At 32.0% G+C, this 22,671-nt stretch overlaps 5 protein-coding genes and 1 long non-coding RNA gene across 9 annotated transcripts in view; 3 read left to right on the forward strand and 3 right to left on the reverse strand.

Moving 5' to 3' along the window:
* The window catches only part of LOC124421896 (low-density lipoprotein receptor-related protein 2), a 46,455-nt gene extending 39,903 nt beyond the window's left edge, over positions 1-6,552 (reverse strand). The window contains exon 1 of the mRNA XM_046957585.1: positions 6,192-6,552. Coding sequence (XP_046813541.1) covers positions 6,192-6,384 — 193 coding nt within the window. The 5' untranslated portion in view covers positions 6,385-6,552. The remainder of the gene's footprint in view (positions 1-6,191) is intronic.
* Positions 6,467-15,489, forward strand: LOC124422066 (arginine/serine-rich coiled-coil protein 2-like; the record flags this gene model as incomplete). The annotated part of the gene is made up of 4 exons (XM_046957989.1): positions 6,467-6,706; positions 12,723-12,787; positions 13,080-13,113; positions 14,223-15,489. Coding segments are annotated over 4 exons (1,200 nt in total), but the record flags the coding sequence as incomplete, so codon positions are not given.
* Positions 6,762-13,048, reverse strand: LOC124421903. 2 transcript variants are annotated; one of them, XR_006941739.1, is made up of 3 exons: positions 12,843-13,048; positions 7,537-7,672; positions 6,762-7,448 (listed from the first exon to the last, which is right to left on the reverse strand). It is a non-coding gene; the product is annotated as an uncharacterized LOC124421903 (long non-coding RNA). The 2 variants fall into 2 exon arrangements; XR_006941740.1 differs by lacking the exons at positions 6,762-7,448; positions 7,537-7,672 and adding an exon at positions 10,432-12,745.
* LOC124421902 (cytochrome c oxidase subunit 6B2-like) lies at positions 13,201-16,038 on the forward strand. Its single transcript, XM_046957596.1, has 3 exons — positions 13,201-13,336; positions 15,575-15,661; positions 15,743-16,038. Exons 2-3 carry the CDS (start codon positions 15,597-15,599, stop codon positions 15,909-15,911), a joined length of 234 nt encoding a protein of 77 aa, XP_046813552.1. The 5' UTR covers positions 13,201-13,336; positions 15,575-15,596; the 3' UTR covers positions 15,912-16,038.
* Positions 16,039-16,296: 258 nt separating this feature from the next.
* Positions 16,297-17,539, forward strand: LOC124421901 (U6 snRNA phosphodiesterase). Its single transcript, XM_046957595.1, has 4 exons — positions 16,297-16,605; positions 16,675-16,817; positions 16,916-17,247; positions 17,349-17,539. Exons 1-4 carry the CDS (start codon positions 16,508-16,510, stop codon positions 17,535-17,537), a joined length of 762 nt encoding a protein of 253 aa, XP_046813551.1. The 5' UTR covers positions 16,297-16,507; the 3' UTR covers positions 17,538-17,539.
* Positions 17,540-17,622: 83 nt separating this feature from the next.
* On the reverse strand, positions 17,623-22,548 carry LOC124421897 (tonsoku-like protein). Of its 3 annotated transcripts, XM_046957586.1 has the most exons (6): positions 21,909-22,548; positions 21,539-21,796; positions 21,280-21,448; positions 20,783-21,198; positions 18,656-20,710; positions 17,623-18,569 (listed from the first exon to the last, which is right to left on the reverse strand). In XM_046957586.1, exons 1-6 carry the CDS (start codon positions 21,919-21,921, stop codon positions 17,623-17,625), a joined length of 3,858 nt encoding a protein of 1,285 aa, XP_046813542.1. In that variant the 5' UTR covers positions 21,922-22,548. The 3 variants fall into 3 exon arrangements, with proteins under 3 accessions (XP_046813542.1, XP_046813543.1, XP_046813544.1); XM_046957587.1 differs by lacking the exon at positions 21,909-22,548 and having other exon boundaries at positions 20,783-21,130; positions 21,539-21,680; XM_046957588.1 differs by lacking the exon at positions 21,909-22,548 and having other exon boundaries at positions 20,783-21,130; positions 21,280-21,453; positions 21,539-21,674.
* Positions 22,549-22,671: the final 123 nt, after the last annotated feature.

Consider the following 22,671-nt stretch of genomic DNA (forward strand, 5'->3'; position numbering starts at 1 on the left):
TTATTTATTCTTCTTTCCGATTTCTCGTTTGTATTGTTAACGTTTTCAACGTTTCCGACAAAGAATCGACAATCGACGAACACTTCCACTTTCTTTTCTTTTTTTTTTTTTTATATAAACTCGGTCATCGTAAAGTTGGTTACAATGACGTTCGGCTTTGAGAAAGAGAGAAATTTCGATTGTTCTTGAAGGTGGAATCGGAGGATTGTAATACAGATATGGTGGCTTTGTGAAATCTTTAAAAGTAAGTTTAAGAGACCCGTGGTATAGAACACGGTGAAGAAGGCACGTTTAAAATACACTGAACACAATGTAAAAGAATAATAAAATCGAGAAAGATAAGATACTATATAAAGCTATTTAAGGTGTTAAACTTGTTAACTATGGTTTACTTCGTTTTATGTGAACGGACAAAAGATACTATGTTGTAACGATATATATAAAACATTTACACCATACTTATGTATATATATATATACATATATATATATATATATATATATATATATATATATATATATTTAGTGTAGAAAGTTACATAAGAAAAGATAAGAAAAGAAAAGAATGAAATAAGAAACAAAAAAAAAAGAAAAAGAAATTAAAAATCCATGTGAAAATAATTACGATAAAATATATGAGAAACTTTTCAAATATTCGATAATGGATACATAAGATGTTGGTATATTCCATCGAACAAAACACGCTATCGTACCCATAAAATTCCTCTTCCATCTTTAAACGGATAGGAAACGACGTACGATGAATACAAAGTTAAATAGCGGCACCAAAGGAAACTCGTAAAGTCCCATGGATCGAAAGACAGCCAATGATAATCCAATGTCTCGTTGAAGTTACAAAGTTAGACACGGATCTATTATATAAAACAATATATCATTTTATCCTTTTTTCTTTCTTTCTTACGATACAACACAAGGTATGTAACATACGTATAGATATTTTGAAATTTGCATTCGTATCTTTATAATGAATATTTCTTTTTTTTTTCTTTCTTTTTTTTTTTTTTTTTTTAATTCTTTTCCTTCTTTAAAAGATGGGATTTACACAGTCAGCAACTTTCATATAGCTTTCGAAAGATTCTTGATCGTTAACAAAGCAAGTCCAATTTATGCTAGCAAAGAGAAATAAGAATCGCGTGCTTGCGAAAACTTTCTCGCGAAGGAATCAGAGCTTGCAAAAGTTCGTCTGTGCCGTTAACGAATCGTTCCTCTTCGTTGTACATATATGTACATACATACATACATGTACGTACATACATATACACATACATACGTACGTACATGCATACGTCCATACATACATATATACATACGAAGGTTGTTTCATTGACCCACTGATTCGTCCCACTTCCTTTTTACCGTCTCAACACTCTCAAAGCAAAGTATCTATCATTTACCATGGATCTTCAACGATATGGATCTTTTCTTTTTCTCCATCCAGTAAGACTTTATTATAAATACCACCCATTAATATAACAATCAATGCAATATCATTGGAAAAAGAATTTATTTTGTGTGTGTGTGTGTGTGTGTGTGTGCTCGCATATATATATAATATATATATGCACAAAGCAAGACAGCAATTCTCTGCTTTATGATTATTATGATTTATGTAAACTTGTCGAGCATGTAAGATTAACGTTTTGCCAAGCAGAAACCGGGTAAAGCTAGGTAGATAGGTACGTAGTTAGGTAGATAGGTAGGTGGGTAGTTAGGTAGGTAGTTAGGTAGGTAGGTAGGTATGTAGATAGTTGGTAGATAGATAGAACTTCGTTTTGAATCGGTTAATCCTCCTTGTCAGGATATTGGAAACAGAACATTTCTAGGGTTTCGAGTTCGCCTAGCTTTCGTGGCAATCACGAGTAAGATAGATAACATGATTACTCATGGAACGAGAAGAGGATTAAACTCTCATACTTTCATCGAATAGATATATATTAAAATAATGATATTGGGGAAAGAAAAGGCTTTAAAGTCGACGATTGTAAATTTATGTATCATAAGAGAGAGAGAGAGAGAGAGAGAGAGAGAGAGAGAGAGAGAGAGAGAGAGAGAGAGAGAAAGTATTTTACATATATGTGTATAAAAGTATTTATATATACATATATATCTTCACATTATTATATATTTACTTATATGTATATATAATAATGTATATATATATTATATGTATATATATTAATATAAATTTTATATTACAAATTCGTTAATTATTTTTTTTTTAAGTTTTATTAATATAAAAAAAAAAAAAGAATATTTTTCAAAAGAAAATTTGTACAATCATATAATGCCTTCTTCAATAATATAAATATTTTTGCGATTTCCAAATTTATAATAAAGTATAAAGAAGCGTTTAAGAAAAATACCGGAAAATATAAGAGCATATCGAAAGACAGAATATGGCGGTTGGTGGTTTGTTGGACGATTTAAGGAACATATATAGTTTGTTAGAAGTCACGGCCGAACGAGAACGAACACGAGCACGAGCACAAGAACGAGAACGAGAACGAGAACTTTTATCCTAAGTGTGCGTGAATCTATGGGCATACATATGTATATGCAAAAGGAAAAGAAGAAAAAAAGAAAGAAAAAAAAAAAAAAAACGAAGAAGAAGGAAAAAAGATTGTTCCATTAGAACGCGTTTTCTTTCACGATTAAAACGAACTAAACAATTTTCATATACATATTCGCATACGATCTTGACGAATGACTGAGTGAAATTTAATAATAATATCGTTTTTTTACAAAAGAAAAAAAAAATATTCGCGTTAAGGAATGAATTTATGGTTTTACGGAAACTAAAAAAAACAAGACATTAACAGAACAGAAGCGTTAAATTAATTTGTCAATTTGTCGGTAGACGGACAATAAAACTCTACATCCGCTTGATTCGACTGTACGATAAATTTCTTCTTCTTCTTCTTCTTCTTCTTCTTCCTCTTCTTCCTCTTCATCATCATCATCTTCATTATCGTTCTTTATTTTGCCTTTTTATTATCGCATACGTCGTATGTAACACACACACATACAGACAGAGAAAGAGAGTGTAATAAAAAAACATGCACTCTTCCGTGTGCTATATCTTCGTGCATGCATATCAACCATATATGACACAAGATACTAAATATGTCACTAATTGTAAGTAGAATGTTTATTTCTACTTTCTCATATACATACATACATACATACATACATACATGCATGCATGCATGCATATATTAGAGATACGGATCTTTGCAAGTTGTACTTTATTTGTTTTTTTTCTCCGTACAAAATTAAACACACAAATGCACACATGTTAACGCGCATAGAACAAAATAATTTCATTGCCAAGCGAAGCTGTCGATTGATTCGTATAAAAACACAAAATTCCTATCAGTAAATATATAATGTGTATATATATATATATATATATATATATATATGTATGTACTAAGATTAATAATATTTCTTTATAATTCGAACTTGTCTTTCGACATTCGAACATTCAAAAGATGAAAGTTTGACTTTATCGATAAATAACACAAGACGAATAAGGAATAAGGGGAGAGAAGTAGGAGACGAGCAACGGAACCAAGGTCAACACTGTTACACCTTCCTTTTTATCGGCTCGACGAAGCAGGTCCAAAGGACTGCCTCCTTCCCTCCTTCTTACTTCTCCTTCTCCTTTCCTTCTCCACCTCCATCTCCCCAACCCCGTTTCATCCATCCATCCATCCAACTAACCAACCAACCCCTCTACCCCGCTATATTACCAGCACAAGCTAGCACAGCACACTGCACGAGACACCATCATCGTCATATCCATCTCGGTATAATGGCTTGCGCGTATACTTTTTTCGGATCTCTTACAATATCCCAATGGGAAAGGAAGAAAACCGGTTTGAGTTTGGAGGAGGCACCCGTGTAAACACATCAAATGCACCGAATTTTCTTCCACCTTACGCGCAGATTAATGCCTGTTAACCTTATTATTTTTTCTCCAATGTTTGATTGTTCCAAACAAACAAACAAAAAAAAAAAAAAAAGAAAAGAAACAAAACAGAACATAAAAAGAACATCCTCTTTAAAAACACTTGTAATAATACCGAAAATGGTATACATTTATATGTATATTTATAGGACTTATACAGACTTTTATATATATATATGTGTATATATATACATATACATATATACATATATACACATATATATTTATTGTCACTTTCCATTTTTGTACGTTTTCAACAACTTTTTATACTTTTTCATTTAATCGATTGAATTTATTTCGTTCGATTTATTTCGTTTTTTTTTGCGTGTAATTTTTTGTTTTTTCTTTTTTGTTTGTTTTTCTTGTTGGAAAATTTGCGAAAATCTTTCAGACCATCCGTAATATGAACTTAACGTTTGATACTCGTCTAAAAGGCGACGATGGAAAGAATTCTTGTGAAAACCGGTTTCACGTAGTCGTGTCGTGTCGTCGTCGTCGTCATCATCATCGTTGTGTTGTCGTCGTCGTCGTCGTCGTCGTCGAAACTCAACGGCATTCGTGTAGTTCGATTACAATCTTTCTTGCCTAGCCAAAAAGAGAAATCTCTTTTTGTCTTTCTTATATTCTCTCTTTCTCTTTCTTTCTCTCTCTCTCTCTCTCTCTCTCTCTCTCTCTCTGTCTTTACGCCCCCTCTTTCTCTCCCTCTCTCTTTCGAGGTGACACTATGACCAGAGAGGAGGCCACGTGCCACGCGTATTATCTTGTTGAACATGCATCGCAACTGGCAATTGAAAGCTATATTCTTCTTAAGATTACTAGTGTTTCATTTTTTTTTTTTTATTTATTTTTTATTCCTTTCATCTTCTTTTATTTTTTATCTTTTTTATTTTTTTTGAATCTTTTATTTCTCTCATCTTCTTTCATCCTTTTTTTTTCTTCTTAAATCTTTCATTTCTTTTATCTTCTTCCATTTTTTAAAATTATTTTTTCTACTTTAATATTTATTCATTTAACAAAATTAGTTCATATATCATTGATCGTAGATGATAAGGAAAAAAAAATAGAGACAGAGAGAGAGAGAGAGAGAGAGAGAGAGAGAGAGAGAGAGAGAGAGAGAAAGGGTGAGAGAAAGGAAGAAAAAGAACATAGAAAAAATTGATTGTAATTTAATGAGAATTTATGTATCTGCTCTTGTATTCTCCTTTTGCTTCTTGCAGACGATAAACATATTCATAAGCAATTGTATCTTTTATTCGTTTTCGATTCATTCAAGGTCCCTTATCGAGAAGAATTATTACTCGATCTAACGTTACCAAGAATAAGCTGAAAATAGCTAATGCTACTTCGCGATAGACCAGCAGGCATTATCGATGAACTTGAGTCTTACGCGTAAGACGAGAACGGAAAAAAGAAAAAGAAAACAAAAAAAAAGAAATAAAAGAAAGAGAAGAAAAGAAATGAAAAAAAAACAACTGGGAGATAAAACGACAGAATGTTTACCAGTCGAATGAAAACAGAGATCGGGACATGTGCATAACGGCGCAATGGTGGTAAGGATGGAAAAATATTTTTCACACAAGATTACACTTCGACAAAGACGAGAAAAAGAAAAAGAATGAGAGATAGATAGATAGATAGATAGAGAAAGAGAGAGAGAGAGAGGCAAAGAACAAGAATAGTTTCTTCTTACTACGTTGTTCGACGACTTCGGGACAATTTTGTATATCCCGAAGAGATTTGAAAAAAGCGCTAGGGGTTTAGGGGAGAAAGGTTACAAAAGGTATTCTTCCTTTCCACGAAAAGGATAACCTAATACAAAAAAATATAGCATCACGTGGGAGACAGACATACTTTTGAGGATCAGAGTTCAGATATCTTTCATCTCTTTTGGTCAACAAAACTTTGCGTAAGTTAAATCGTTTTATCCCTTTTCCATTTCGTGTCGCAAATAGCCGCAAGATCTTCATTTCGAAAAAAGAAAATAGTAAAAAAGGAAAGAAAAGAAAAAAACAACATAAAAGGAAAAAAGAGAGGAGAGAGAGAGAGAGAGGGAAAGAGAAAGGGAGGAAAAAAAAAGATCAATCGCGCATAACGGTCGGTCGAACTCTCTTTTTATGCACTATGAACGCGGGAAATTTAAAATAGGAAGAGACCGTATAAGTAGGTGTCGTTGACCGGTGAAACATTGCTAAATGACTTACCGACTCTGAGGGCGTCGATCTTAATGCCGAAGAAAAAGAGCAGTAGGACGAAGGCGTGAAAAACGAAGAGAGAACTGGTCCGATTCAGCCGTAAAGTTCTTTGGGGGCGATAGTCCGTAGCACATCCGGAAGCACGTTCACCACCAGAAAAGACGGTGCGCGGCCGCCGTGGCTCCGGCGCAGCCACCGCCATCGCACGCCTCCGTGTCGTTCTCCCTCACCGCACTCCGAGCACACAGAGCCGAGCCACTTTTCCTTTCCCCGCTCGATAGAGGAAGGACCGAGTGAATGAGCGAGAGAGAGCGAGAGAGAGAGAGAGAGAGAGAAAGAGAGAGAGAGAGAGAGAAAGAGGAAGAGAGAAACAGAGGGTGATCCTCGAAAATTCGAACGGGAACAAAAGCTTTTTCCTTTCGTATTGTTTTCTTTTTTTCTTTCTCTTTCCTTTCCTTTTTTCTCTCTTTTATTCCCTTCGATACGAGCTTCCCGTCGTAAAAATTTACGAATGTACTAATTACTAACACTATTACTTATTAATACCTATGATATTACTTTTCTTCTAAAAACTATCTATTACTAGTAACCCACCGGCCCGGGGTTATACCTGGAGACTGCGTCGTTGACCGCTCTCACGCGTTGAGAACGAAAGAACAACAGGGATGGGGGAGGGGGAGGAGGAAGAGGGGAAAAAAAGCGTGAAAAAAAAGAAGACGCGAAGAACGAGACGGCACGAGATAATCGTCCGAGCCTTCAATTCATGGCTCGTACGAACGACGTTTACCCGGTCGCGGACAGTAAGCGACTGACTGCTCGCTCTCGCCGGCAAACTAACATGGTGACACGGCGTAGCGGCAGGTTGGCCTGTACGAAGCAAGCTCCGTCGACCAATCATAATGCTCCAAAGCGAGAGCTACTCCGCACCCTCGATGATCGGTCGACGATCGACGCGCCGATCGGATATCTTCGCCGATCCTTGTATATATACATACATACATACATAAATACACACCATATACAAACATACGTAAACATATATATAATACGTACCATCGTCGTCGCGTTGTCATGTCGTTGTCGTCGTCATATGCTGTCGGCTTTCCATCGTATACATTACGATTGGTTGTAAAACATTTTTTTCTAACTTCCATTCCTTCTTCATCTTCCTTCTATTTATCATCATATCTTTTCCGTATTAATTCTCCTTCGTCTCTCTTCTCACTCTTTCAAACCTCATTCTTACCTTCCATTTATTTCGTATATCTAGAAATATATGAAAATAAAGAAGCAAGATGAGAAATCGAAGGATGGCAATTATTCACATACATATATACATATATGTATGTATCACCTCAGTTGCCAAGGCATTATCTTTCTTCCGTGTTACACAAATATCCTATTCATCTTTCATCCTCCTTTCCTCGTCCTCCTCGTCCTCCTCATCCTCCTCCTCCTCCTCCTCCTCCTCCTCATCCTCGCTAATCGACCTGTGACGTACAGATTGAGTAAAATGAGAGCTTTGCATACATCTCTTCTTTTTTTTTCTTTTTCTTCATCGAAACGTTACGAATATAGAATTTGGAATAAAATAGGTTAACTTGAGGTAGGCTTTTTCTTCCGTTTAAAGATTTTATCGCTTTTACATATCGTTTTTACTTGCCGATCCTTCGAAATTAATTCTAAAATACACAAATAGTTTTTTCTTTTTTCGTTTTATTTTTCTTTCGTTTTCCTTTTTCTTTTTGTTTTTTTTTTTTTTTTTTTTTTTTTTTTTATACCTAAGAAGTTTCTTTTTTTCTTTTCCTTTTTTATTTGTACTTTTTTCAAGAGAAATAATTTATGGCACGGATCTTCGTTGAAAAAAGAAAAGGAAAAAAAGAAAAAAAAAGAAATTTAATCAACGATTCTTTTACTTTCCATTTAATCGACATTCCTATATTATTTCCAATATTTAATTGAATTAAATGCCTAGAACGAAGATTACATTTAACGCAGATATTAAAAGGCAGATCGGTGGTTGGCTTTATTAATAATGCAATTCTGTATGCGATCTCTAATCGATCGACTAACGTAAATATGTATTATAATAGCTTTCAAAGAGAAGATAAGACCAGACAGACAATCGACGAACTCACTAACACGTAAACTTTTCATAAATTCATATCACGTTCTTATCCACTTGCCAACCTCAATAAAGACACGCATATCGTTAACATGCTGATGATGTTCCATCATTTTGGTACCATGCACTACAAAAATTCAGGACTCCTATCATAAATCGCACAATTCTAATATTTACACGAGGAAATAATTTATTTGCGATACCATTGTCATATTAACGAAGAAAAATATGATAATGATGGTGATGATGATGATGATGATGATGATGATGATGATGATGATGATGATGATGATGATGAAGAAGAAGAAAAAGAAGAAGAAAACTAACCAAACCTGACTTATCATAATCATTAAAAAGATTATATTTAGCACGTGATTGATTCATCAGGTTTCAGACCGATGAAAGATTTTCTGTACATAATATAACAACGAGAATATTTGATATCTCCGAGAGCTTTTGTGTTTCACAACATATACACACACACACATACGTATACACACCACGACATTTTTAATGACGGGAAGGATAAATTGGAAAAGTGACGGGGGCGGGGAGAAAAAGAAGGAAGAAGGCTTCAGAGAGTTACGTAGGATGGAATTTTCCAAATCTATGTACATATATATATATATTTGCGAGGAAAAGCGTATTCACGAGATTTAACGTGCCTCGGAAATGACACGCTTTAATGTATACACGTTACGATTTAATAAAAGTAAATTCAATGAAAATGTTTTTCCGCCGATCCTAGAGCATCCCTATTCTTCTTTTTTTTCTGTTTTCTTTTTTTCTGCTTCTCGAAAAAATTCTAACTCTAGTTTTATCATACTCCGTATCAAAGAAACGAATTCGTTTCATTTGCTGGCAAACCGTGAGTTTTAAGTTGCGTCTGGGTTTGAGTTACATTCCGTTCTCTTTTTTTTTTCTCTCTCTTTCTTTCTTTTTTACACACCTTACATCCGAGCTGTGTTTTGAGTTTGCAAATTTTGCGTATCATGCAAAGTGGGTTGCAAGTTCTTGCGTATCTTACGCCCGTGTTGTAACTTTTCCATATCTTTCTTATCTGAGACAAGTACACGACGACCTAAATTGAGTCTTGGTTTCGTATTTTACGTCTGATTTGTGTCTTGGGTTTTAAGTTTCGTTTACTTTTGCTTATCTGAACAAAACGCATGCGAGGATTTTTAAACGGTAAAGTAGAAATACAGGAAAAGGAAGATCAGAAAATGTTTGTAGCACGAAATAAAAAAAAAATTTATAAGAGAGAGAGAGAGAGAGAGAGAGAGAGAGGAGAAAGGTTTCTTAGAGAATTAGTTCTGTCAACGTAAGACCGTAACATCTTTCAAATCGTTTCGTGGCTTCTACACCGTGTGACAGATGACGAGCTAAACGTTATACCTAAGGAAGCCTTATATCAAACAATATGTATGCATGTATATATAAAGGAGGGAATGAAAGGACGAAAAAGAGAGAGAAATCCGGATGCCACGGTGGCTTCGCTTGCATTTCTAGTCGGCGCCTTCACGGTACCGCGACATCGCTAGAGACAATAGGAAAGGTCGTGGAGTCTCTGGTATTTTGCTGGGTCTAATAGACGTGTTCAAGCGCACACACACACGCACACATACACATATACATATACATACATACATCATATATATATATACATACATACATACATACACCTTACCATGCATGCATACATAAATGAGAGAAACGAAAGAATAAATTCTGAAGAGATAAAAGAAGAATTAAGAAAAGGAACGAAAACAAAATGATGACAAAATGATGACAAAATGATGACAAATTGCTTGAAATTGATCTTGATCGATAAACTCTTCTATGTATCTATTATTCTTATTACTAATCAAACAATATATATGTAGGTATATATGTATGTATCAATATGAATATATTTCTCTTTTATTAATAAATATAATATTATTAAATATTTATCAGATATAATATTATTAAACAATTATTCATTAATATTATTATTATTATTTTTAATAAATATAATAAGCCAATAAATCTATTACGCATTTGACATAATAACTGATTTATAAAAAAGGAGGATAGAGAGAGAAAGAGAGAGAGAGAGAGAAAGGGAGAGAGAGAGAGAGAGAGAGGATACATAGATTTTTGCAAAGCATATCGGGCAGAAGAAGAAGAAGAAAAATAAAAAAAACAAACATAATAAAAAAAAAAAAAGAATAAAAAAGAAAAGAAAAATTGCGACGTATGCGCGCGAGTGCGCACCTGTGTACTAGTCGCGTGGCGTGCGTGTGTGCGCGCCACGAATGGAAAAAAATAGAGGGCGAGCGTGTGCGCGCGGCGGCGAAGGTGCGCGCGCGGATCGTTGGAGGGAGAACGAGAAAGAGATGGTACTTTGTTATTTTGCTCGTGTGCGCGCAGAGAGCCGGCAAGCTGCGCGCTCGTGTTCGCGTTACTTCGTACCTCGTGTTGAATTGGGTGTGGGATGTGTATGTGTATGTGCATGTTGCGTGTAAGTGTGTGCACGGCCGCCTGGCACGGCCAGGTACCAAATGCCGCAAGGTCATGACTCGAGCATACTACACACATAAGCAGTACGATGTTGCGCCCGCACAGCTCTCTTTTTCTCTCTCTCTCTTTCTCTCTAACTCTTTATCCATCTCTCTCTTTCTCTCTAACTCTTTATCCATCTCTCTCTTTCTTTGACCCTTTATTTATCTCTTTCTCTCTCTCTCTCTCTCTTTCTTTCTTAAACTCTTTATCCACCTTTCTCTCTCTCTTCCCCCTTATTCTTTCAATCCTTCTCCCTATGGAGAACCAATCTCGAGGACTACCTCTTACACCAGAAAGGACACCTTATGAGAGGGCAACCTCATTGGGGAAGGAGAAGAGAAATTTACACATATACATATATTTACAATATCTCTGAATGATCGGCACAAACTACGAGATTCCATATATTTAAGTTTCTATAAAGTGCAACTTAATATTATAATATACGATTTCCAAATCCCTCCCTCCTCCATTCTAAATATACACACATACACACACACACATTCACACATATAGACTATGCGACGAAGATATGTAACTGTTTACGTAAAATTTATCGTAAGAATAAAAGTTCATCGCTTCATCTATTTCTTGATTGACTTATATATATGTGTAAAAATAAAATATATATATATATATATATATATATATCGTTTGAAATTTTATGTAATATATTAATATCGGATAATATGAAAAATATTGAAAATCTAAATAAAAAGAGTAATATCTATATTATTTTTAATGGAGTAATGGAAAAGATTTAATGACTACGATCGACCATAGAAGAACCGCTGAATTCAAAAATGTCAAGGATCCAAATTCCGTTATGCGGCCTCGCGTAGAAACATTATTATACGTCATGGTAACAACAGCTTGGATGAGTGGATGGATGGATGGATGGATGGATGGATGGATGGATGGACAGATTGGTAACTACAATAAGTGGTTTGGAAATAATGACTTTTTTACATATATTGTTTTTCGTATGTTCTTTTCTTTTCTTTTCTTTTCTTTTCTTTTCTTTTCTTTTTATTTCTTTTTTTCTTATTTTAGTATATCTCTGAATGAAAATGTTCCACGTAGATATGTATGTACGTGCGATAAAAGGAAAAAGTACGGATTCACCGGGAACGTTCGAAGCACGCATTGTTTTTTATTCCGTGTCTCTCTTCGCTTTAAAAAGAGACGAGTGCTTGTTTGCTGACGTCGTCAGAGAGTGGTACCGAATGGTACCTTTACATTCTCACGGTGGGTAATCTTTGCCGTTTCCTATGAGATTGCACGTCGCAACGAGAAAAGGTACACGTTTCAAAAGAAAATTTTTATGATCTGTGCAAGAAAATCAGTATTAAAAGGAAGGTAGAGAGAGAGAGAGAGAGAGAGAGAGAGAGAGAGAGAGAGAGAAAATAAAAAATAAAAAAAAAAGGGAAATGATCTTTTATCATTAACTAATCAAAAATAGACGACCACAATAATGAGAATGAAAAATGAGATTTTAATCTACATTGTATGCTTACAGAATACTATTAACTTTACTAATTTATATATGTTGTATGTATGCGTATATGCATGTATACATATATGTATGTATATGTTGAACGTACAAATAAATGAATTCGATTAATAAAAACATTGTGTGAATTAAAACGTAATACTCATTATATGTTTCCTAACGTTTCTATATTGTATACATTCTATCTCATGGAGAAAAGAGGTTACTAATTCGCACACACTCATCTATGTTTATATACGAGCGAAAGTATATTGTTAAAAGACAATTAAAGTATTACTTCTTTTTTTTTTTTTTTTTTTATGTGTCATCAAGAAAATTACAGGATATTTTATAAGATAAGTATATTTTAATTATACAGAAATTCTCTAATGTAACTTTGACCTGCATTTGTAAAATATCTGATTATAATGAAGTGTGGTTCATGTGAGATATTAAAAACGATAGGTTAACGAGCATTATCTAATTAATATCTTCTTACCTATCTTTCCATCTTCTAATAACGAACATTCATCATTTATTACAACGCGTATTATTTAATCGTATCCATATTAACATTAATTGAATTTGTCCAAATGCTGTCAATATATTTGCGATGTATAAAAATAACTTTCTAAAGACATTTTTTGACTGTATTGGACTGGTTTACAGTCAATGATACTATTTTATGAAAGGTTAGTTATAAGATATAATCATTTCTGATTGGTTATATTTTTAGGTTAGAAGAGATTTTCGTTAATTCACTTTTATTGGTTAGGTTCTTTTTTGATGCATTTTGGTAACGATCATTTACACGTCATCGAAAATCTTGCACCTTCATTCGTTGATTCTCACGGATAATTCTGCGCATGTATTCTGAAAATCGTGCTTAACTATACTCCTAGGCAGAGCGAACTTTCTTCGTGCGCATGACGTAACGAATCTTCTGGTATACCTCTAGTAGCCATTTTGTTTTCGTCGGGACGGCTGATCAAGGTATTGCATTAAAGATAATTTGTGTAATTTTAGAATATTATACGATCAATAGTATTAACAAACACTCAAAAAAAGTTTCGGGTAGTTTAATATAATTGTTAAAATTTAATTTATCAAATAATAATAATTCGTAATACATATAATCGCAGATAAGAAACTGTTCTGTACAATATAATGCTTTTCAATCGATCCAAATTTCCTTTCAATCTTCTATGAAATAGATAAAAATATTTGTAAAAATTAATGTTTATCCGCAATATTATCTTTTTTTATTCAATTACATTGTATATTCGATCGTAGAAGTCACCCCTAACCGAACGTCTGTTATAAATACATTTATCTCTTCAAAGTAATTGGTAAAAATTTGTAAAACCAATATCAATTGAGTTCATGTCGAGTAAAAATTGATATGTCATTATATTTTAAATAAAACTACAAAAGTTGCCCTTATATAAGAGTTTACGTCAAATTAATAAAATATTCTAAAATTAAACAATTTCTTTGAAGATAGTAACGCTCTGACTCCTTCATGCACACTCATGAATATAATCCATTCGTGAGATAGTTTTATAAATGTTCCTGGGAGTAAGAGAGTTGAAATTAAATTTATACATGAATAATTATAATATTCTATATCTATAGAAAGCAACGTTAAATCAATTCTATAAGCTTACTATTAAATTAAAAATGATTATATCATGACAGATATACAAAAATATGTTAAATATAAAGCACAAAGATGTTAATATATCAAAGTATTTAGTATATATTCTCTCGCTCTAAGTCTACTTGTCTCTTGCAAATGTGTATTTAGAGCCAGTCATATAAAGGCCTGATGAATTAAAATAGGCTGTGTACTTATAGAAGGCAGTTTCTATCCTTATAGGTATCCATCTGTCCGTTCACCCTGGTCAGTGAGGTATTTGAGCTCTTCACCATGGATTCAAAACGGCATGAATGCAGCGCCAGGTCACACACAGACTCACCACCTACTCCACCCTCACCTCCCCTGTATAGCTCAAGTTACACAACGCATGACAACTACAAAAGCAGAACATCTCGTCGATCGCCTTCGCCTACAGACTACAGGAGCAGTAAATCTTCCCGGAATGAATCGCCACCGGATAGACGAAGAAGGAAAAGGAGTACTTCCAGACCTTCTCCAATCCGATCTCACAGACGATCTCGTTCGAGTGACAGAGACAAAGATCGGGATAGAGACAGGGACAGGTCACGGAAGTATTCACGAAGAGATAGATCAAGATCTCGATCAAGGGGAAGGTCTCGTTCAAGAGATAGAAGACGCAGTCGTAGCAGAAATAGAAGTAGAGACAGGCACAGATATAGAGAAAGTCGTAGACATCATAGAGCACCATCGTATGAATCTGATGCTTTTGAAGATCATGCAGATACGGTTGTAGCACAACAACAGCCCGTTCCACAGCCAAATGCCTTTAAAAATGATGGAAGTTTTATGGAAATGTTTAAAAAAATGCAAGAACAAATGCAACCTGCACAACAACCAACAACTTCTGTTCTCGAGGAAAAGCCAGTAATACCACCACCTTTGATGGTTGGAAAAAGACGAGGAGGAAGAATCCTAAAAACTGGAATGGTTGCAAAGCCAAAGACTGAGCAAACTGTTGAACAGCCCAAGGATGCATGGTCACTTTATATGGCAGAAGTGAAAAAATATCGTGAAGTTTGTTGTCAGGAAGAGGATAATACTAGACCATTGGTCAAATAATTAATTTTTTTCTCTTCTTTGTCGCCTCATTATTCCTATAACAAATGTGCTGTGAACGATTAATTTTTTTTTATTTGACTTTCTAATGATTGAAACATTATGTGACATTCACGAATATCGAATGGTAATTTAATAACATACTTTGCACTTAAGTAATTTCAATATATTTTTTAAGGGTATGAGATATGACTTTTGAAACGAAATTAATTTTTAATCAAATCTATATAATATCTGTAATATGCTAATTTGAAACTGTATATGAATGCCTTTATAGACAAAGTATATTATTTAAACAATATTCTTATGTATGAAAGAGAGAAAGAGACTATAAAAAAAAAAATGAAATTGTGATAGTGATTAGATGAGGCAAGAGACATATGGCCTAGAGCGAGGGACTGTATACAAAGTATGTAGCAAAGGGTTGAAGGGGTGACGTGTAATATTTACAGAAAAATTTCAATAGAAATTAAGTAACTTGTAACTTGTTAAAGAGTATTCTAAACTGCTGCCATCATGTCACAAGTAGAGTGGAAGACAGCGCCATTTGATCCAAGGTTCCCAAATCAAAATCAAACAAGGTATGACTTTTTGAATATGATATTAAAAACATTGATATCATTAATAATTTGATGATATTAATGATCTTAATAAATATGTAGATACTGCTACCAAAATTTCTTGGATTTTCATCGCTGTTCCAATAAACACAGTCAAGATTATGAACCCTGTAAGTACTTCAAACGAGTCTACACTTCTGTATGCCCGAATGATTGGGTTTCTAAATGGAATGATCAAGTTGAAGAGGGCACATTTGCAGGAAGAATTTAGAAAGGTTGTTATCTATGAACTTTGCCTTCCCTTTTAGTGAATTCTTTGTGAAGAACAGGATATTCAGATCATTTTCTCCTGTTTGTAAAGTAATTAATAATTATTAAAATGAGAATATAAATATGTATGTATGTGTATATTTTGTAATACCTTAAAACCTTCTGCCGTTCTGATAATTTTATTTTTCATTTTTTCTTTATTTTCTCTTATTTACGAATCTTCATCATATCATGTTTTGAAATATGATCTCATAGAGTTCAAACTTAATGGAATTTACTTTCTATTTATAAAAATGAAAAATTACATTTTCCAAAGATCATTAAAAATTTTTATTTTACCTTTTTACTTATATTTTTATACACAAACTATATTGTTACTATACTTATAAACTATGTCTTTATCCTAATGAAAATATTGTTACACGAAAGAAAATCAATGCTTAAGTAATATGATGAGATAACTAAGTAATGTTGTTTATTAGTAGCAATCAATTTTACGTTCACCAATAAGAGTCAAGATATTGACATATACTCCGCGAAGTAAATTATTTTCTTTATCGAATATAGTAATTTATTTGGAGCGAAAATTTTTAAAATATGTCAAGTATTAACAGTTTAAATTTAATTAGTGAATATTATTCGTCTAATTCGGAAGATGAAGAAGAAAATGAAAAATATAAAAAAATTGATGGAAGGTAATCAGATGTTTATAGGTTAGATTTTGATTATTTAGAAACATGTAAAGGTATATTTTTCATTTACAGTCTATCTGTGCCTCAAAGTATTCTATCATGGAAAGGTGTGCCTCATCACGAAGAAATAATAGATAATCCGTCAGATCATAATGGAAAGATAAGAACTTTTAAACATGAACGTGGCAATTGGGCAACGTTAGTTTATGTAAATTGTAAATGCAAGATTTTATAGTGCACTAAAAAATGAAAGCTTATTAATGCATATTGCAGGATGTTAGAATAATAAAATGTTTAATATTTATTGTTGTAGATACACCTAGTGACGCTATGCTTTCTTGGATAAAATCAATTGCAACTTTATTGCCAAAAGATAGCAATATACTTTTCGAGCAATTCCATATTAGTCTTACTCGAACATTGATTTTAAAATTTCATTGGATTGAATCTTTCGTCGAAAGTTTAAAAAAATTATTTCAAAAGACAAACAAATTTACTATGGAACTTACTGATATAAAAGTATATTGTAATGAAGAAAGAACTCGTACATTTCTTGGAATAAATTGTTACAGTAATGTGTTAAATTATTTAATTTCATCTATTGATAATATATTGACAGAATATCAGTTACCACCATTTTATGAGGTATAAACATGATGATTTTCCAATGTACTTAAAATAATTTTGTGAATTATGTCAGACTTATTGTCATGAGATTCACGTAATTATTTTTTTTTCTCTTTAAGGACCCTTCATTCCATGTAAGTATCCTTTGGTGGGTAGGGGATAGAGAAGACTACCTCAACAAAGTTCTATCTTCAATCAATTCTAGTTTTAATAAATTTTTGATTGATTATACAGAAGAAAATTATGTACATATTAATGAATTATATTGTAAAGTAGGAAATAAACTTTATACATTCAAATTACAATAAAATTATAGGTATTAATAATACTGTAAATACATAGTTATATTAATAAGACACTAAAAGCTTAATTTATCATTCTATAATATCATAACTATGATGGTTTAAAAATTGTAAGATTGTGTGATAATTTATGTGCAATACCTTTTCCTTCCCATAAAACTAACCAAGATTGACATATATCAGGTATCATATTAACAATTAAAGTACATATTTCAGGATTCTTTATAGTTATATTTGGATCAGGTGGTTCTGTAATATTTGTACATCCACTGATATCTATATATCTTAATGTAGGCTTATGATTCAATAACATATGTACAGATATCAATGAAACTTTCGAATTGCCATTAAGTATTAATTTTGAAAGATTTGGTGCTTGTAAGAGTATAGATTTAACATCATCATCAGTAATGTCACAACAAGCAAATTCAAGTGATTCTAAAGTCATAAAAAAAAATTTGGAATTCTGAATGATATCAGTGATAAAGGAACTCCGAGTTGGATGAAGCGTATTAGATAAATTTAAATTAACTAATTGTCTTTGTAAAGAATAGCATTTGCTGTTACCATTTAAAAAATTCCATGATAAATCCAAATTTACAAGATTATTACTTTCAATGGAAAAATTAAAATCATTTAGTTCACAGTGTCGTAAAGACAAAGTTTGTAAGTTCTTTAATGGTGCAATCAGTTTGTGAATTGTTTCTTGAGAATTCGATCCGAGTGGATTATAACTAAAATCTAGTACTCTTAATTGAACTGGTAACTTTTCTATCCTTAACAAACAATTGTGATCAATATCACATTGTTGCAAATATAATTCTTGCAAAAGTGATAAATCTGAAAGACAATTAGACAATATTTTTCCACTATTGAGAAAAACTCCTCCAGACAAATATAGTACTTGCAAATGTTTTTGATACTCTAGAGCTTTAAGCAAAGGTTCAAGTTCCGTTTCCTTTGTTTCATCTGATTTAAGTCGGAAAACAGACGTATTCTCGCACGATTTTAAACATTTTATTGTTGTCTCTTCTGGCACTAAAAATATAAAATATTTTTAATTATAATTTTACTATTTTGTTGGTAATGATCACTTGGATATAAAAAATATTTTTTTATATTACCTATTTGAATAATTCTGCAAATTGTTTTATACCTCTCTACAATAGATGGTATTTCTATTTTGATAATTTCACATTTTAAATATTTTATATTTTCATTTCCTTTTACAATGTGAATTATATTTTCAGAAGAAACTGGATCTCCTTCCATTGTTTTCAAAACAAGCTCCACTATACATCCAGTTTCATCACAGAACTTTTTCCTTATATCATCTAAGATAATTCTTAATATATCATCTCTTTCTTGCTCAAGTATAACTAATTTTAAATCAAAAATTTTATTTTTTATAGAAATATGTAAATTCGTTGATATTCCATTATTACTTTGATGAGATGAATTATCCAGAATATTTGAACAAATAGGTGAAGGAGTACGAGATATAGAATTCTTAGTAAAACCAGTAGAAAATAAGGAGATCTGTTTATTTTTCTTTTTTCTAAATTGTTTAGGTGAATTAGCAGGACTTGTTACTTTACTTGCATTACTATTGTCACTGTCTTCTAATGCAATAATATTATGTATTTCTTTTTCTTCTTCTTCTTCTTCTTCTTCTTCTTCTCTTTCGTCATCAGTATCAATTTTTTGTCGTTTTACACGTGTACTATTTGTCTCATTATCTATATTGAAACTATTTGATTTTCTTTTGGTAGTTGTATTGAAAATATCATTTGAAGATTTTTTTTTGGAACTTGTGCACATATCATCTTCTAACCAGTCATCAACTAAATCTTCTTCAGTATCTAGAAGAGGATTTGTTATTTTACACTTATCATTAGAATTCATGATTGGTCTTATTAAACTACCTCTATGTTTTAAATTAGCTATTGTTCTTTTATAATCTTCTCCAGCAGATATCTTCTTAGGTTCTACTTCCTCATTCTGTGTTTCTAGATCTATTAATTTTTTATAATCATGTTTAGATATAGGAGATTGTTTATTAGATTTCTTTATACTTGTTGGCACCACAGATACTAATTTTTTATACATATTATCATATTCCATTTGTTCGTTTAATGATAAGTTGCCTGCACGATCCTTCCAACTTTCTAAGCAATCTAATACTGTATCTCCTTCTTTTGTTCTGAGAGTAACATTTGCACCGTATTCCATTAACAGGCACATCATAGATAAATTCCCGCATGATGCGGCGTCATGAAGAGGTGTAATACCCCCACACAATGATCCACCTGGATCATTCACGTTTGCTCCACTTTTAAGTAACAATTTAGCTATTTCTATGTAATCATGATTTGCAGCTTCATGGAGCGGGGTCCAACCACAGTGATCTCTTACGTTCGTTGGATGTCCTGCTGTTAACAATTTTTCTACATTTGCAATATTACCATTAATACATGCAACATGAAGCTGTGTTTCTCCTTTTTCATTTCTCCTCACTGCAAGACCTCTCTTAAAGCGTCGTTTTGTTGTTTCAATATTTTCTTTAGATTGCAATTCATTTTCCACATCCGACAAGTCTTCTAAACAAATATCTCCTCCAATATTTACACTTTCTACTTCACTTTCACTTTCACTTTCTTCATCGATAAGATGATTCGTCAGATTACTAAATTTTTCTTGGATCATTTCCGTAGTATCTTTATCTTCTGTTTTCTTTAAATAAAGTAAGAATTCTTTTAGAACAGATATTTGAAGCTTTTTGTTTTCTGACTGTTCTACCGTGGATAATGCTAAATTATAAGATTTTTTAATTTCTGCATCAGAAGATTTATTAGCTATTTGTAAATCAGCTAAGAAGAGAGCAGACCTACATATTTCATGTGGATCACTACATAATTCAAGTTCTCTAATAGCAAACTGTAATGCTTCATCATATCGATCTGCATCGCGCAAAGTTTGTGCTAAACTTATTAAAGCAGCACCTATTTTCTCACTTCCACTGTCTTCTGCACATTTTAGCATTTCCTGATAATAATTTATTGCTTTTTCAAAAGAATGTACAGCTACAGTTGCATCTCCTAATGTTTCATACAATTTTTGTTTAACAGATATATCATCTTCAATAAATAAATTTTCTTCGGTTCTACATATTGTTACCACTAAAAAGAATCAGATAATATTTAAATATAAAATATTTTTCATTTCGAATTTAACAAATATTGTAAATTTACCAATTCTTAAATATTTCTCCACTTGTTCATTCACATTCTGTGGTAATCCCTTGGTCAAATATAAAGAAACTAATATTTTACGGGCATCACTCCATTCTCCAATTTTCAACAATAATTCTGCTTTAGTAAGATGCGCTTCAGCTTTTAATGATACATTGTTTATATCAGCAGCAGTATCAAGATGTTGCAATGCTAATGCAGTTTTTCCTCGACGTTCATATACAGCAGCTAAAGCAATATTTGTTCTATGTAAGTCCTCATTCAAATTATGTTTTTTACATAATATTGCTGCTTTTTCAATAAGATCAATTGCTTGTTCAAGTTCTTTTTGAGCTTCAAGTATTAAACCTAAATTTAAGAGCAATCGTGTACGCATTGTCATCATTTCTTCTAATTTAATATTTGAATTTTCTAATCTATAAATAAATAAACAATATATATCATTTAATAGAACATAAAAATAATCATATATTGAAGATTAAAAATGTATAAAATACTCATTGCAAAGACGTATACTCCTTGTATATGCCTTTTTAGCATCGACTAAAGCATTTTTTTTTCCATCAGATTCTTTGGGTTGCGTTTCGGCTAAGCAAAAATATGTTCTTCCTAATGTAGCAAAAGCACGCTGTTCTTCCAATAAATTTTTTACCTTTTGGGCACCCTCTGTTCTAACATATAAATTGTAATAGAGTCACTTATCTTATTTAAAAGTTATATTAATTATTTTTATTCTTGTATATGTATCACACAAACCAAGATATTCATTCAGATGTATCAAAGCCTCTTCATAATTACCAAGACCGGTATATACTTCACCGATCATTCTATGCGCAATTGCGCAATTTAACTCGTCGTTTAAAATTTGACAAGTTTCTAATTGTTGTATATATTCTTGTAAAGCATCCTCTAATCTTCCAGTTTGAAAATATAAATCTCCAAGTTCTTTAATAATTTCAGCCAAATGCTGTAAATTTCCATCGCGCTTGGCACGTTGTTTTCTTTTGATAAGTCCTTATTTTAATAAATGAAAAAATATTAATTAAAAATATACTAATGTAATATATCAGAATTATTCATAATATATTTTAATTTTATTATGATCATTCGAATACAAAATACTTACTATCTTCTTCCATATTGTAATAAATTATGTATTAATAACAAAAGTCAATGGCACCGTTCATAACCTCACATTTGCATCACGTTAATATATTTTTTTTTTTTCAAATTGTAGTAAACTATAGTTTTAGTATAATAGTATTTGGTATATAACTATAGTACAACTTTTTGTTGATTTTTTTTTATTCGTTACATAATATAAATATAATGTAAACTCTAAAATCTTTTTATTTTCAATATATGCCAAAAGATTAGAATTTTATATTTGAAGGACTACCATAGTACATAAAGCGAATGAATTCGAAGTTCTCTTTACGCACTACTTGAGTATTTGTAGGTTATGAATATTTTTACGAAAAAATGTATATATTTTTCTTTTTTAATATTACTAAAACGTATTTCTGTAAATGACAATAAGTGTAAACAGCAGTAAAGAAAAAACACTTTTTTTTTTATACGATATATACATCAACTCTTTTGGCAACTTTATTCTTTCGCATTATAGAAACTTCACACAGGCATATCTTTATAGTTGTATTTATATACATGTACATATACAATCATCACGATAAGAAATAAAAATTATTCTAAAAGTTAACATAAAAAAAAGGAAAACAAACAAAATGAAAGGGATTATATATATATATATTTTTTTTATAGTCTTCTTGTCATTTATGATAATTGATATAATTAATAACTTATATATATTCTAAATTGTATAATAATTGACTGAATACGTAATATTACATTTATTTTAGTAAAATGAT

The sequence above is a fragment of the Vespa crabro genome, chromosome 2, assembly GCF_910589235.1.
Source record: "Vespa crabro chromosome 2, iyVesCrab1.2, whole genome shotgun sequence".
NCBI classification, from domain to species: domain Eukaryota; kingdom Metazoa; phylum Arthropoda; class Insecta; order Hymenoptera; family Vespidae; genus Vespa; species Vespa crabro.

Excerpts from the sequence above, each read along its gene's own strand:
- LOC124421902 (XM_046957596.1), top strand. The coding sequence starts at position 15,597 with ATGTCACAAGTAGAGTGGAAGACAGCGCCATTTGATCCAAGGTTCCCA. Across the intron at positions 15,662-15,742 it reads CCAAATCAAAATCAAACAAG|ATACTGCTACCAAAATTTCT; the intron begins GTATGACTTTTT and ends ATAAATATGTAG.
- LOC124421901 (XM_046957595.1), top strand. The coding sequence starts at position 16,508 with ATGTCAAGTATTAACAGTTTAAATTTAATTAGTGAATATTATTCGTCT. Across the intron at positions 16,606-16,674 it reads TATAAAAAAATTGATGGAAG|TCTATCTGTGCCTCAAAGTA; the intron begins GTAATCAGATGT and ends TTTCATTTACAG. Across the intron at positions 16,818-16,915 it reads AACGTTAGTTTATGTAAATT|ATACACCTAGTGACGCTATG; the intron begins GTAAATGCAAGA and ends TTATTGTTGTAG.
- LOC124421897 (XM_046957586.1), bottom strand. Across the intron at positions 21,449-21,538 it reads ACATCTGAATGAATATCTTG|AGGGTGCCCAAAAGGTAAAA; the intron begins GTTTGTGTGATA and ends ATGTTAGAACAG. Across the intron at positions 21,199-21,279 it reads AGTATACGTCTTTGCAATGA|ATTAGAAAATTCAAATATTA; the intron begins GTATTTTATACA and ends ATTTATTTATAG.